Source organism: Myiozetetes cayanensis, unplaced genomic scaffold, assembly GCF_022539395.1.
Source record: "Myiozetetes cayanensis isolate MyiCay16 unplaced genomic scaffold, myiCay2020 scf13, whole genome shotgun sequence".
Lineage (NCBI taxonomy): Eukaryota > Metazoa > Chordata > Aves > Passeriformes > Tyrannidae > Myiozetetes > Myiozetetes cayanensis.
The window spans coordinates 10,291,968-10,306,895 of NW_026086937.1; the positions used below are offsets into that span (position 1 = coordinate 10,291,968).

The window sequence follows — 14,928 nt, forward strand, 5'->3', positions numbered from 1 at the left end:
AGGTACACCAGTCAGAAATAAAAGGTCTTTATGACTAGAGCCATGCAAACTTCACCCAAACATAAAAAAATTAGTATAAAAGTAAGCTGGGGATAGGGGGAAAGCAGGAGAAGACCTTCACTGAAACTGCTGGGATTAGTTGATGGACTGAGTCCATCTTCCCTCCCCAGAGGAATGCCTTGTTTGAAAATTATACTCTATATGCATTAAATGCTGCTTTTAGGACTAGAACTTGTGTTTGTGCTCACCCCATAGCACGTTAGTAGATTGCTTGGTATCAGAGCTTGTGCTTGCTTAATATATGTATCAGTAGATATTTTTGCAGTTAGAAACTATCACCAACAACCTTCAAACGTTATTAATGTGTCACAATTTGTATTAATGAAGAGGGTTATTCTGTGAGGAGTCCCTGGTGGTCTAGTGGTAAGGGGGCGGCGCTGTCACCACCGAGACCCGGGTTCGATTCCCGGTCAGGGCAACTCCTGGGCTGATGGAGCTCGTTAACCCTTAAAAAAAAAGGCAATCCATCTACGTCCTAAGGACCTCGCTGCCACCGTCCAAGCTCACTTGGCCCCGGCAGATGAACCTTAGGATTAAAGGGTGGGCTCAGTTCCGCGCACACTGTGTCTCACCTAAAAAATCCAATGCGCAGGCTGGAAGGTGTAAAGACCTTCCCCGGATCTTTGCTCGAGAAGACTGGCCATTATTATTATTATTCTGTGAACTGTTCAGGTGAGTCTTTGCAGTTGCTGGCAGCGGAAAACACCTTGGCAGGGCCTGCTGAGGGGTCTTGGCTCTGTTGAGCACCCCCTAAAAGGGTGGTCGAAGTACCCTCCAACCTTGTGAATCTGTTGGTGAAGGGTCTCGTTACAAGACACTGACACACTGTTGGACACCAAGGTCTTGACTTTCCTGGGGGTACTGACAGGCAAAAATCTAAACTCCCACCTTTTCATGTGACACCTGTAAATCTCAGCAAGTGTTTGACATAGTGATAATACAGTGAAAGGAATTAAGCAGGCTTGTTAGTTTTGGGACAAAGCAACCCACAGAAGTATTTTCTCTGCCATGTTTGTTTTATCATAAATTGTTCCCAGCACGCAGCATTGCAGCTAGAGGGTTAGGTAATAGGCCAGTAAACTGAACAGCTTCTCCTCAGAGCTCCTAAATATTGGAATAAAACTGGTGGGTTTCATCAGCCTTTACACAAATTTTTTTATGCCTTTTTTTCTGAGTTCTTCTACCAGGAATTTGCTTTATCTACCTGTTCAGGGATGTACTTGTAATGTGTTCTAGAACATGTGATAGGAACACAGTTGCATTTACCATACAAAATTGCAAATTGCATAGTTCTTTATTTTCTTTAACTTAGGACTAAAAGGAATTTGTAGGTCAAAGACCCAGCATTCAATTTTTTCTTGTTTGTCCTGGCTATTGAAGACTGAGGAATCCAGCCATGGTAAAGGCATGCAAGCAATGCACTTTGGTTTAATACTTCTTGTTCTCTGTCCTCGACTCCCTCCCAGTGCTGTAGTGCCTCTGTTATGCTTGGATCCCACAGTTAGTAATAGAGTGTATTGCCATCTTTCCTTGCCCAGCTCTCAAAAAAGATCCAAAGTGTTAGAAAGGATACCTAGAAGAATAATTATGTGATATCCCTGATGTGATGTAAATCAGTGAATGTTGAAGGAGTATTCTAAGGAAATACTCTGTGACTGCTCTATCCACATATTCTTCTCTGTGCAACTGATGTGAAATACTGGATACCAAAGTGAATTATGTTTAGTCTGACCTTGGAAGACACTTGTAATAAATAAAGTACTTCCTGCAGTATGAATTGTATGTTGTTTTAAGAGAAAGCATTTTTTAATACTTTATTTTCTTTACTTTGTTCAATCAGGCATCTGTGCAGGCCCTGCCATAACCGTGAAAAAGCCAAGGGACTGGGCAAGTACATCTGTCAGAAGTGCCACTTGATAATTGATGAGCAGCCTCTGATGTTTAGAAATGATTCCTACCATCCAGATCACTTCAACTGCACCCACTGTGGGTATGTTCTCATCTGTAAACTCTGACAAAAAAGAACAGAGACGAACAGTTCAGTCAGCAGTGCAGTCCTTCCCAAGGTGTGAACTTTGTTACCTTCACATCGTTGAACAAACAGAAATTGGGTGAGGAAAAATCGGAATAAATTTGGAAAGCCTACAGAAGCTTTAGTTTTATTTTGCCATTCGATGTTCTCTTATTCTAACCTTGAATGACACTACTTTATAATGAAAATATTTCCTAGGTACGAGCTTGCCTGAAAGGCAGTGTGCAGATTACCATAGCAGTGTTGTCCAAAGACAGCAGTTATCAGGCTATTCAAAACAGTTTCGTTTGAATTCCTGGATAGGAAAAAAAAAAAAAAAAAAAGAGAGCTGTGTCAGTGTTCAGACTATTACCATGCTGTCTGACCTGATTTACTTTGCCACAAATGCAGTATAATTGGGGCACAGTACAGCCCTAGATGGGGTAACAGTGCAAGTGACTCAGGGTTGAGCACTGCTAGGATAGTTCTTGTACCTGAGCTCTCCCATTCAGAGACAGCTCAGGTCTTAGCATGGCACTGTCTTGTTCCATGTGTAAGTGCACCTTGTATTTCTGCAAGGGTTTGTAGCTGAAGACGTGATGTTCTACATATGTTCTTGTCTGGCAAACTGAGAAAGCAGTTTGAGAAAGATGAGTTGACAATAACTGTATTTCACGAGCTTAATGACCCTGCATTTGTAGCATGAACATTGCCTAAGTTAACGTTCCAGTTTAATCTTCCAAAACTTCATCCTGGGCATTTAAGAGCTTCCCTCAGTGTTCTTACTTCAGGGAATGTTTGTGTTTTCAGGAAGGAGCTGACTGCCGAGGCCCGGGAGCTGAAGGGAGAGCTGTACTGCCTGCCCTGCCATGACAAGATGGGGATCCCCATCTGTGGGGCCTGCCGCAGGCCCATCGAGGGGAGAGTGGTCAATGCCCTGGGAAAGCAGTGGCACGTTGAGGTGAGGCCTCTCTGAATCTGAAACTGCCTTCAAGAGCCAGTTTGGGAAAGGATAAATTTTCCTAGTGCTGTTTGAAAGCTGTAGACATGTAGGTGATGTGTAATGTATGAATTCAGACAAAACCAAATTGCTTATGTTTCAGACTGTCTTCACCTTTGGGTATCATTGCAGCAGGGCCATCAGGAAAGCTATGCTTTTGCAGCAGTAATAACCTTATTTTTAAAATGCCTGAGTTGCATTGTAAAGATTCTTGCAGAATATGATTCACTGAACAGCGTTTACTTACGAATAAATTTCCATATTTGCTATGAGGTACTTGAGATACATCCTTTCCAATCACAGTTAACAGGTAGATAGATACATGTGTTGGAATTCCTGCTGCAAACAGAGCCAGTGCAATTCCTACTGCCTTTTCAGCTCATTGTTTCTATAACTTTCAACTGAGTCATCACAACCTGCTCTGAAATTTTTTAGTGATTTCTGATTTCTGTCATTTAAGCCTCGTAGGGCTTGAACTGAGAGAGATGCTGCTGCTCATTTGAAGTGTATTCATATGTTTTCTGTTCCTGTTTCTCTTCTCTGAAACAAGCAAGATAATAGTGCACAAGTCTATCACTATAGACCCAAGTCCTTCCAGCAGGTCTTCTACCTATCTTTAATACAATTCTTAATTACTATAGAGACTAAATATCTGTTCTTCTCTTTTGCTTCCATAAAGATTTTCCTGTCTGTGCTTCACTAAAGCATTAAGAGGTAACAGTTTTAAACAGAAAGAGGTAGATTTAGATTAGATGTTAGGAAGAATTGGTGGTGAGGCCCTGGCACAGGTTGCCCAGAGAAGCTGTGGCTGCCCCATCCCTGGAAGTGTCCAAGGCCAGCTTGGACAGGGCTTGGAGCAACCTGGGCTAGTGGAAGGTGTCCCTGCCCACGGCAGGGGGTGGAAACGAGATGGGCCATTAAGTGTCATGTATTAAGCCATGATTTGCAGCTGGGTAAGCTTTTCCCTGGTGATGGGAAAGTCACTTTGTCTGCCACGGAATGTCTTTTCTTTCTTCTACAGCATTTTGTTTGTGCCAAATGTGAGAAGCCATTCTTGGGGCACCGACACTATGAGAAAAAAGGACTGGCTTATTGTGAAACCCACTATAACCAGGTAAATTCTGCCATCTATGCTGTAGGTACTTGCTCTGACTGGCAAATGCTTTTTTTTCATTTTTATATGCAAAGCTGTGCAGATTTTGCATAATCTGAATTTGTAGAGGCAATGCAATATTAAGAAATTTGTGAGATTTAACAGAAAAAGTAGTTTTTCTTGGTAGGTGGAAAAGCAATGTTGAGAACAGAATAGAAATGACTTGAGGATACTGATTGTAATCTGTGCCATTGAGAGAAAAGCACTGACTATGGGTTGTGATTAAAATCCCTATAATTGCACTTCTAAACTATTTGTGTGGCCATCTTTGATAATACTTTCTTCTGTGGGCCTGAGACAACTGTTATGTTGCCTAAAGCATGGGAAACTACATTTCAAAAGCCAATCAAACTGTTTTTTTCTGTATGATTCTATGGAACAGCTATGAGTTTGGTATTTTCTGTCAGATAAATGAGGTAAGTGTTACTGTTTTGATAGAAGCTCTAGGTTTTATTTAGGTATTTACAGTTGAGCATCAGGAGATGTTTGTCTACAGTAAGCATTATACTCTACTGAACCTTTCTTCAATTGCCACATATACAGGACTTTAAGATCCCATAACAGTGGTAGAGTGTGAGGCATCAACAAAAAGGGTTTTGTAGTATTTAGTGGTATGAGATCCAAAGGAACATAGACTATTTGGCAAGTGTATGAGAAGTTATTCAGAAGATTTAAATTGGTATATCTGGGGGCCACTGCAGCATCTGGGAATTCTTGGATTGTTAGGATTTAATGTTCACACCAGCTGCATAATGTGGGGAGCATGAGTAGTCAGCAACATGAGTTCCTGTTCTTATTTCTTTTTCTGTGCAGCTCTTTGGAGATGTCTGCTACAACTGCAGCCACGTGATAGAGGGAGATGGTAAGATTTGTTCTCTCGTTGTTTTGGGTTGCTGTCCTCCTTCCATTTGTTAATGCAGCTGTTGCAGTCCCACAGTTGCAAGGCACCAGTGTTTGTTTTCACATCTGGCACCATTTGAATTTGGATATAAATCTGAATTCAAGTAATCTGGCAGTTTCTTCTTACTTTGTGCTTTTGCTTTTGCAGTGGTATCAGCTCTTAACAAGGCCTGGTGTGTGAATTGCTTCTCCTGCTCCACCTGCAACATCAAGCTCACACTGAAGTAAGTCAGTGTTTATATTTTGGATCATGTGAGACATTTGCCCCTAAGGTAGGGTATCAGCCTGGGGGAGCCATGAACCAGGGGCTCTCTGAGGAGCAGTATACCTCTTCTCTGTGGGAGCAGGTGCTTATAATTCCGCTGATTTCAGGATTAAAGGAGAGCTGGCATTCAGCATGTTCTATGATTTATTTTTGTTTCTTAATCTGTTCTGTAAGAAGGTTGGGTAAGAGGAGAACTCATTCAGCAGTACAGAGGGAAGGCTCTGAATTTTGAGGAATTGCCTCTCCTGAACAACCCACAACCTCCATGTCTCCTTAAGTTTGCATGCTCCCCTCAGTGACAATATTTAAAATTCTACAGATTAGTTTGAAATAAAATACTATGCTATTTATCTCAAATATGTAGAAGAGGGACAGGAAAAAGCAATCCTACGTTCTTCCCGTCTCAGGTTCAAACACTTATCCTGCTATGCTGGGTTGGCTCCACTGGCCTTGTATATGAAGGAGCTCTAATTCATCACAAAGAGGACCTTTGAAGTGACACTTGCATTCTACAATAACAAAATTATTGCTCTAGATTGTTGCATACAAATATATAGCAAAACCTGGCTCCTTATTTAACTAGGGATGCTAAAGACCCACGTTCCCTGGTAAGAACCCAATCTCTGTTCTTACATCACCAGATGATGAGTTGTTTTGTAAATGCAGATGGATGCATGGAGATTTGAATTATCGAAGCATATAGCTTGCAAATACCATTTTAATGACTGCTCTTTGTGTTAAAGGAATAAATTTGTGGAGTTCGACATGAAACCTGTGTGCAAGAAGTGCTATGAGAAATTCCCTCTGGAGCTGAAGAAACGCCTGAAGAAGTTGTCAGAGCTGGCATCCAAGAAGGCCCATCCCAAAGCTCTAGATTTAAACTCTGCTTAAACAGGTCTGTCAGTCTCGTGACTGCACTTTTACAAAAGCTGCTGCTCACTGCAGCTCTTGATTACAGAGGCAATTACTAAGAAGTGAAACCAAAGATAAGTAGTCCCTTCCCCTGCTTCTGGTAGTGTTGCTTGCATCTAGACTGTCCCTTTTCTCAAGCAGTTGTCTATTAACACTGGCAGAAAGAGGAGTATGGTTTGTGCTTGAGCAGTTTACAGGCAGGTTATTAATTTGCTAATAACAGCGCTTTTTGCCTTTGTGGAATTGTACACAATCTTTCCTTCCTCAGTTTAACTGAGGAAGCTTCTCTCTCAGCTTCTCTCTCCATTCCTCTTAGTCTAAGGAATTTGGAAACAGTGGTTTAGTGTAGGGCTGGAAGAAATGTCTGATTTGCTCTTTTTCAGATAAAGTATCAACATTTTTCTTCCTACTGTGGGTGAAGAAATTTTTAGGTTTTTTAGTACCTAGGCAAATATTCTGAAAGTTCTCTTTGCTACATGCAAAAAGTTCTGGTCTTTCTCCATTTTCCTTCTGAGAATATATGGGTGTTGGTACAGTCCTTGTGGTTTGTAGGTTTACTGGAAAGGCCCAGGAACCAACAGCTCTGGTATCTGCACTGCCGGCTTGTGTGTCTTAGGCCCAGTGCTGGGACAGCAGCACAAGTTTGCTTTGCTGCTCCCGTGCTCAGTACTGAGGAGATTTCAGTTGTCAAGGCCGTGTCAGCCTCTTCAGAATAGTTGGGTTCTCCTTGAGGAGGAGATGGATGGCTATGGGGAAACAAAACATTCTGTTAGAATTGACACTCATCATTTTCTCTGTTCTCTACTTCTACATGGCTACCAGAGCTTCTGCTGGTCAACACAAAGCATGTCCTCCTATCCACTGGTGTAGCTGATATTTCTTGAGGTAGTGTGGCTGAAGCCTTGGTTGTTCCTTTGCACAGGGAAATCAAATGGATAATATAGTACCGGTTTAGGCATTTAAATTTCTCTGTTCTCACTTTATTTGCAAGCTGAGTATAGGCTTGTTGGTCATCCTTCAGAAAGCCCAATACATGAAGGCATTTCTAATGTTTACAGTCTGTAGCAAATGTGGTCTTATGCAGGAAAAAACCCCAGAAAGTACTTCTCTTAACATTTTTACCCAAATAAGATTTGCCCCATCACCTTTCTTCTTAAGACCTGAGTGTACTTAGAGAGAGGATCTCAATCATGAATGTGTACATCTCAAGCATATAGTCCTGCCCTGTAGTTTTGCCTATCCCCAGTGAAGTTTCACTGGTACTTCTGTCTCTGCTACTACAACCCAAGGTGCTGAGAAATTTACTGGTTTTGAACATTCTCAATACTTCTTTAGGGGTGAGCCATCACCAGTGCTGTTCCTGAGCCCACCCGCACGCTGTATAATCACAGGAGCTTCGGAATCCTCTGGAGGCATTCCCTGTATTTTCTTGTGAACTAAGCTGAGCAACCTGAAAATCCCTTTCCATGAACAGTTGAGGCTGTGCCTGCCCTTTTGTGAGGCTGACAAGCACTGGAGGACTTCTGTCCCTTGCATGATTTAAACCTTCCGAAAAGTGGGTAGATTAATAGGTCAAATGAACACAGCAGTTGGGCCTAGGCACCACCCTGCAGCCCCAGGTGAATTAGCTAGTGAGAAGTTAAAGTTTCCCCATTTCTTGTATGTGTGAGCAGCAGCTGGATTGGACAATAATCTACCTTAAAATTGTGTTAACACACTTACTGGATCTCCTACCCATGGAACTGCACCCCTGATACCAGAGCAGTGGTGGGAAACCCTGGTGAACTGTGTGCAGATCAAAATTCCACGTCAGACCATCTCTTAGATTCTCTCTGTCTTTGCTAACTTAGTTTCCCTAATCTGCTTTGCTTTTTGTTGCCCTAAGTTACCTTTAATTTTTCTTAGTGTTATACTGTATCCACTGTAACACTGATGAGGGGATAGGCCTAGTTTTAACAGTAAACTCTTCCATCCTCTCCTGGCCACAATCTCTGTAGGTTCCAGTAAGAGCAGCTGCTTATGTCACTGCTTTAGGAAAAGAGAACACTTGCTGTTCTCTCACTAGCCTTAAAACAGACTTTAAGTTAAGGGCACAAAGAGCATGTCTTTTGGTGCAGTAGGGTGTGGCCACTGTAAACACCCATCCTGAAAACCTATTGTTGACATTTTTGTCACAGCAGGAAACACAGGGAGTGCTGCTCTAGGTTCAGTTCAGTGGGTTATGCAGATCCTCCTCAGCATAAAGCATTCCGGTCTGTTCCTGTAATCTCAATCCCAGCCTATGCCTTGTGCTGAATCTGAGCAGCTGTGTATCCCTCCTGGGAAGGAGGTGGAGGAACACAGAGCAGCACGTTCCTGGTAAATAGGGAAGGACCACGTCACTAGCAGGCAATAGGTAATACTCTTTCAGTGGCCACTCAAGTTCAGCAATGGAAAATTGTGTATATGGAGGTGAATGGAATTACTTTTGTAGTGCAAGTAGAGATTTAGTGTGTGCTCTTACCTTGTCTCATTCTAGAAATTCAGCAGACCTTGTAGGCTTCAGAGTTCACGGAAGAGTTTATATCATTCTCTTTGATAGGCTGTTCAGTTCTCTAGGATTTGGATTAATGGCCAGTCTTCGCGAGCGAAGATCCGGGGAAGGTCTTTCCACCTTCCAGCCTGCGCATTGGATTTTTTAGGTGAGACACAGTGTGCGCGGAACTGAGCCCACCCTTTAATCCTAAGGTTCATCTGCCGGGGCCAAGCGAGCTTGGACGGTGGCAGCGAGGTCCTCAGGACGTAGGTGGGTTGCCTTTAAGGGCTAACGAGCCCCATCTGCCCGGGAGTGGCCCTGACCGGGAATCGAACCCGGGTCTCCGCGGTGACAGCGCCGCGCCCTTACCACTAGACCACCAGGGGCTCCAGGATTTGGATTAGTGTGGGGGGAAAAATCATAGTAATCCCTGATCTCTATATTAGTGGAAGATGATATTCTCTTAGTATCTCCTAAAGTATTAATTTTTCACAATTATTTTTCTAATACTTCTGTTGCCTATAGCCTGCAGTATGCGGAGTTACAGTAGTGAATATTACTGACATACCTTTTGTGGGAGAGTGGAATTGAAGGAGTAGGAAAAATAATATAAATAGTTTTAAAAAATGCATCTTCCTCTAATTCTGAGTCTCCTTTTTAAAAACCAAGCAGAATATAGTGCAGGCTCATTAGTGTGTTGATAGGCTGACAGGTTTGTTTTCTTTTTTAATGAAGTCAAGGTGTCAGTCAGAAATAAGCTGCATGCTTTTTTCCATTGTTGTAAATCAGCCTGCTAGCCAAATTCACCCTCAGTATCTCACCACTGGAGAGTACAGATTTATGCCCAGGTTGAACTTGGCTCAGAAGCCTACACTTACTAAAAGCTGTTGTCTTATTCTATGCATTTATAGTTTACATTCTTACTTCTACATAACTAAAATCACTAACATTAACTGAGTACACTTGAAAATGGTTTTGCTTTTAGAAAGCACAGTATGTGAAGCTTGTTTGTATTCAAAGGATATGCTAATCACTTGTCTAGATGGCAACTAATCTGCTCTCTAGGGTTTGCATCCTGGTGTTTATTTTTACAGCAGTCTCTGCAATGTTGGCAAATGTTGGTCAGCCTTTGGTGCAGAGGGTTCCTGATGTCACATGGTGTGTATTAGATGATATGACTGACACTTTTTTCACAAGTGGTTGGATGGTGAAGGAATAGATTGCAGGCAAACATAGTAAATGTGGTTGTACTAGTCTGTAAAGCACTGTTTAAGTGCTGAGGGTGTTATAGACTGAGAAAAGAATTAGCAGCTACCTGCCTTGGTTCAGGCCTTGATGAGCGGTGTAGGTTCTGCATCATGTAGAGCTCTCATTTTATCACACATGGCTTGTGCTGTCTAATCAAAACGTGTGATTGTGCATTGAAATGCTGTAATATTGTATCTTTTTATGTTCCTATAATAAAGGTAATACATTTTAAATCTTTACACAAAAAAAAGTAAAAAATTTGCATAATGTATGGTTAAAAAATATACTATATTTGCAATGATGAACCAGAAAGCACCTGAGGAACCCTGGGGATTGCCCAAACCTGAGACACTGTTGTGGTGAATTCATGTTTTAGATCTGTGCTGCTTCTCTGGTGATATGTTGCTTGATGAGGGTGTGCAGAAAGGGGGGTTATCCTTTTAGAGGCTGTAGTGTACAAAATGTGTTTGTACACAGATGGGATGCTGTGATCATTTACAGGCTGTAGTAGATACTTGATAAATTTAAGTGACGTGGATCTAGAGCAAATACTCAAGTTTCTTGGTAAGAAAAAGACATTGTGGTTGATTTTCTGCAATCTTTATTTAAAAACCAAGAACAGTACAGTTTGGCTGCAGAATTTCTTTCTGTACAGGTGAATCATTGAATGCTCCTCACTTATAGCCAGGTAGATCAAAACCACTCCAAGGATTGAATCTCCAGGGTTTCCATTGCCAGCAATGGACATTACAGCAGGAGTGTCTAATTGCTTGCAAAAGGATCACTGTTCTGACAGGTGTGGCACTCGTTTGGATGCACAGAGTGAGGCTCTTCCCTGCCACCCATGAACAAAAATCCCATCGGTGTTTGAATTTCACACACACACGTGTCTGAGGGAACAAGGGAACCATTGTGCATCCATTGGCAAAGTTGAGAGATCAGGCAGAGCTGCTTTCCCAGCACTGCCAGATTGTGTCTCAAGGAACTCGGTGTAAATGCTTTAAGACATGTCCATGTTTCAGTGTGAGCAAGAGAGAAGTACTTTTTCTTGCTCCCACCCCAGTGCATATCTGCTTTACACACTCAGCACACTCTGGTTGCTATGGGACCAAAGCTGTGTGTCTACAAAGGTCTGAGAGATGAACATAAGAGCTGAATCAAATTTTACCACTCAAACTGTCTGCTAAACAGGAAACAGAATCAGGAGAAATTAAAGCTGTTCTTGTCTCATGAAGGAATGTCTGCATAACTCCAAGTTGAGAACATTTTTATAGAGTAGAAAAGTCTCTTTTCAACAGATGTCTGTTAGACTGAGTTCTTCAATTCTGATTTGCACTGAATAGTACATCTGTAACTTGAACTAGGAGCAACTAGAACTAATGGACCCAAAATCCAGACTCATTCAAAGTTTAGGCTCACTAGAAACTGCATAGTAAAAGCAGTGTTAATTTCCAAAAGCATTATAAAAGGTAGAAGAAAGAAGACTATTTAATTTAACCAAGGCAATGGTAAGTCAGGGGACAGCCTGCTAATTCAGCAGCATGCAGGAAGTACAGTTACATTCTGTGACTGGCTGTCCTAGGCTGCTGTAACGTGCAGCACATAACCTGATGAAAACCAGCATCTTACCTTTCAAAGTGTCCAGTTATCTGCTACTGAATCTATCCACTCTTAGAATTTCCAATAGGAGAAAAAAAAAATTACTTTTGTTTCCAAAGATGCATGGAGTTTTATGCTTTTGGTAAGAGCATATACAATAAGGGTCATTCTTTCCAAAAGGAAGACAACTGTTAATGTATGTCTCTCTTTGAATGGAGGAGATTCAGGCTATCATAAGAGGCCCTCATAGGGTTTCCCCACTCCCATATAACATTAAAGTCCATCTAACCCAAAATCTGAATGAAACTCTCATACTGCATCTAAGACAGACAAGTGTTACAGACATTTGAAAGCACATGCTCACTTGAGCTTCTCTCATAGTAATATTTCAGCAACTCAGTTCATTCAGTGTGTGATCAGAAGACTGATCACCAAGATAAATATTTTTAAATGGCATTTCTTATGGGAGATGAAATTACAGGTAGTTTGGCACAAATACAGGTCATGGGTTCTATCCCCACTCTCAGGCTGGGAGGTTCTTTTGCTTGTTTACAGCATTCATGAGCAGGCGTACGTAGGATGTTAACAGGTCGTCCATTTTGTAACCCTGTCAGGAAACAAAAAAAGTCTTAACTCTCTCAGAGAGCTCCAGAAGCAAAAATAACTGGAATTTCCTCCCTGGTTTATCATCTTCTTAGGTTCTTCCCTAATCTCTTTCAATAGCTGTCACTGTTTTAGTAATGACTTGTCACTGTTTTAGTAATAACTTACCTATTTCTTCCTCTGCTCTTCATATATTTCCAAAACTTTACAGAGCATAGCTCTGCTGTCTCCTGGGTATTCATTCACTCTATAGCTTGACCTGTACTCTGAGATTCTTGTATTTTAAGAATCCAGGCTTTTGCATCAGAGAAGTTAGCCTACAAATGTTTTTGTTATCTTTACAAACCTACCATTAAATATGAATACAGTGATGCTTCTCTGAGCCTCTGGACAGTCTGAAACCAATTGTTAAGAAGTTGGTACCTCTCACTGGAAAGTATAAAGTCTTACAAGGCTGACTTTCCTGCGTAGATGGAGGCAGACATGCAAGACAAAAAGCCTCTTACATAGTTTTGCAGTCTTAATGTCTCGGGTGGGTAGAATTTTGATGTATGGGAAGAATTTGGGAAATTACTATTTTCCTTGAGTCCTGTGTCTACACCTTTGCATCAGATGGCATGATGTAGCATGGAACCAGTTCTAAATGGCAGTTTTATTGACACAGCAGTGAATGCTTTTTGTATCTGCAGTGGTACTGGATGTTGTTGTGTCTAAGTTGAGGAAACTCTTCTTACCAGAGATGTCTCACATAAGAGCCGGTTTCCTCGTACCAGGTTCCCTATTGTCATGTGAAAGTATGTGCTCCCACTGCTCCAGTTGGAGATTTTATTGAATGGGTAGACTGTTAAAATATCCTGTAAAGGGAAACAAATTGAACTATAAACATTTGTCAAATTAAAACAGGCTGTTACATAAGAAATCCAATAGAGCCAGGGCATTCTTTTTCTTTCCCACTTCATTTATAAATGCAGTGGATCAAGGTAGTTCTTGCATCTAAACTGGTGTTATATTGTATTTTCATCAAGCAGGTGAATCTTAATCACACAAATGAGACTTACCTTCATTATATATTGATCTTTGCCTTAGCACAATGCCATTATATTTACAATAATTAAAACTTTCATTATTGAAAGCAAATAGTGATATTCCTTTTTCCTGGGAACTAGGTAAGACCAGTGTTGGGGTTAGACAGCAGCTAAACACTGCAATTCAGCCTGAGCTTTTGGACACCTGGGCTTCCTGCAAAACACTTTTCCCGAAGCAGGTGCTTTGCCCATCCATCTGACTGATCTCACCACCCTGCCCAGGTGCATCATGATTCCCATGTCCTTTGCAGAGATGCTCTACACTGTTTCTTTTGCAGTGTAGAAACTGCAAAGAAGTAATATGTGGCAGTAAAATTTTCTTCTGTTTCACACAAAAAATGAAGAGAGGGCCTCTGTCCTCTCTTATCATTCCTGGACAAGGTCCTGTTGATGTCCCTAAATTAGCACAGTCAGTTAAATCCTTCTTCCCATAAACTCCTGAGAAGCAATTGTTACCTTTGTCTTCTGATGTATCAGTGAGACTCCTTGCTTGTTGATTGCAATCAGCACAATCTCTGGTAAATTTGGCTCTGAGGCTTGCTGTAAACAAGTAACACAGAAGGATAAGCAGAAAATGAAGAAATTATCTGTATGAGGTGCATAGTGGCCTGTAACAGCATCCAGGGCTACTTGTTCTCTTTCCCAAATGAACACTGAAACCTTTTTAGGCCATACATGAACGACTTCAGCAACTGCTGCATGAAAGCAGAATCAGATCCATTATTTACCACACTGATAACAGGCTTAATGGTTGGTTGCAAACCAGTTAAGGGAAGTTAAGAGCCTAAACAAGGAGAAATTAAAGGTAGCAAGTGGGAAATGATTCTTAGGAGGTATCCTCTCCAGAATGAGAGGATTAATGCAGTTCTGTTCTAAGGGAAGAGTCCCCAGAGAGACAAGACTTGGCAGCATTTTGTTGTGGAGTGATGACAAGACAATTAAGTTATCAGTGTAATTAACCCCCTACTGCCACTACACAGTTGTAATATGGGTATTACAACTGGAACAACAACACAGCCAGTAAACAACAGACATAGTTTGGAATGAATAAAGAAGCCATCTCCCCACTTTGAAGGAACTGAGTTTTCCTCAATAGGTCACAGGAACTCAGCTTTCTAATGTATTTTCACTTATGCAGATACAGAATTAGAGTCAGTCAGAACCTACCTTCACCTCAAAAAAGGCTGATCCAAATGTTGGCCACCGGTGTATCATTTTCAAGAAGGCAATCTTGGCCTCGTCCACAGTTTTTCCCTCATGTTTACTGTATGCTGCAATAATGCTCTGTGTGGGAGAAGCAGATCAAGGCCTGTTCAGCTTGGAGACAGGCAGATTTCCAGTGCCCAGCATTAGCACTGAAGACAGCACCGGCTCATCACCAAGATCATTTTTTTCCCCCCCACAGCAACAGAAGACTGTGAAAATGTAAACATCCTGCCATGCCACGGGGCAAGGGGGAGCCAGAATCCCCAGCATTTCTTATTCATGTGATGGGTGAAGGAAGCCCAGAAGCCCCACGGAATGGACTTCAGGACAGAGGGGCAGTGGAGGATGAAACAAAAGAAAGGCAGTGTTCA

The 14,928-nt window shown here is 41.7% G+C and overlaps 2 protein-coding genes across 2 annotated transcripts in view; one reads left to right on the forward strand and one right to left on the reverse strand.

Moving 5' to 3' along the window:
* LIMS2 (LIM zinc finger domain containing 2) overlaps nucleotides 1–10,708 on the forward strand; it is a 31,923-nt gene extending 21,215 nt beyond the window's left edge. The window contains exons 6-11 of the mRNA XM_050307993.1: nucleotides 1,901–2,050; nucleotides 2,882–3,032; nucleotides 4,093–4,185; nucleotides 5,038–5,086; nucleotides 5,273–5,348; nucleotides 6,133–10,708. Coding sequence (XP_050163950.1) covers nucleotides 1,901–2,050; nucleotides 2,882–3,032; nucleotides 4,093–4,185; nucleotides 5,038–5,086; nucleotides 5,273–5,348; nucleotides 6,133–6,280 — 667 coding nt within the window. The 3' untranslated portion in view covers nucleotides 6,281–10,708. The remainder of the gene's footprint in view (nucleotides 1–1,900; nucleotides 2,051–2,881; nucleotides 3,033–4,092; nucleotides 4,186–5,037; nucleotides 5,087–5,272; nucleotides 5,349–6,132) is intronic.
* A 1,419-nt stretch (nucleotides 10,709–12,127) lies between these two features.
* The window catches only part of LOC126636106 (unconventional myosin-VIIb-like), a 47,437-nt gene continuing 44,636 nt past the window's right edge, over nucleotides 12,128–14,928 (reverse strand). The window contains 4 exon segments of the mRNA XM_050307990.1: nucleotides 12,128–12,270; nucleotides 13,001–13,120; nucleotides 13,808–13,891; nucleotides 14,519–14,635. Coding sequence (XP_050163947.1) covers nucleotides 12,187–12,270; nucleotides 13,001–13,120; nucleotides 13,808–13,891; nucleotides 14,519–14,635 — 405 coding nt within the window. The 3' untranslated portion in view covers nucleotides 12,128–12,186.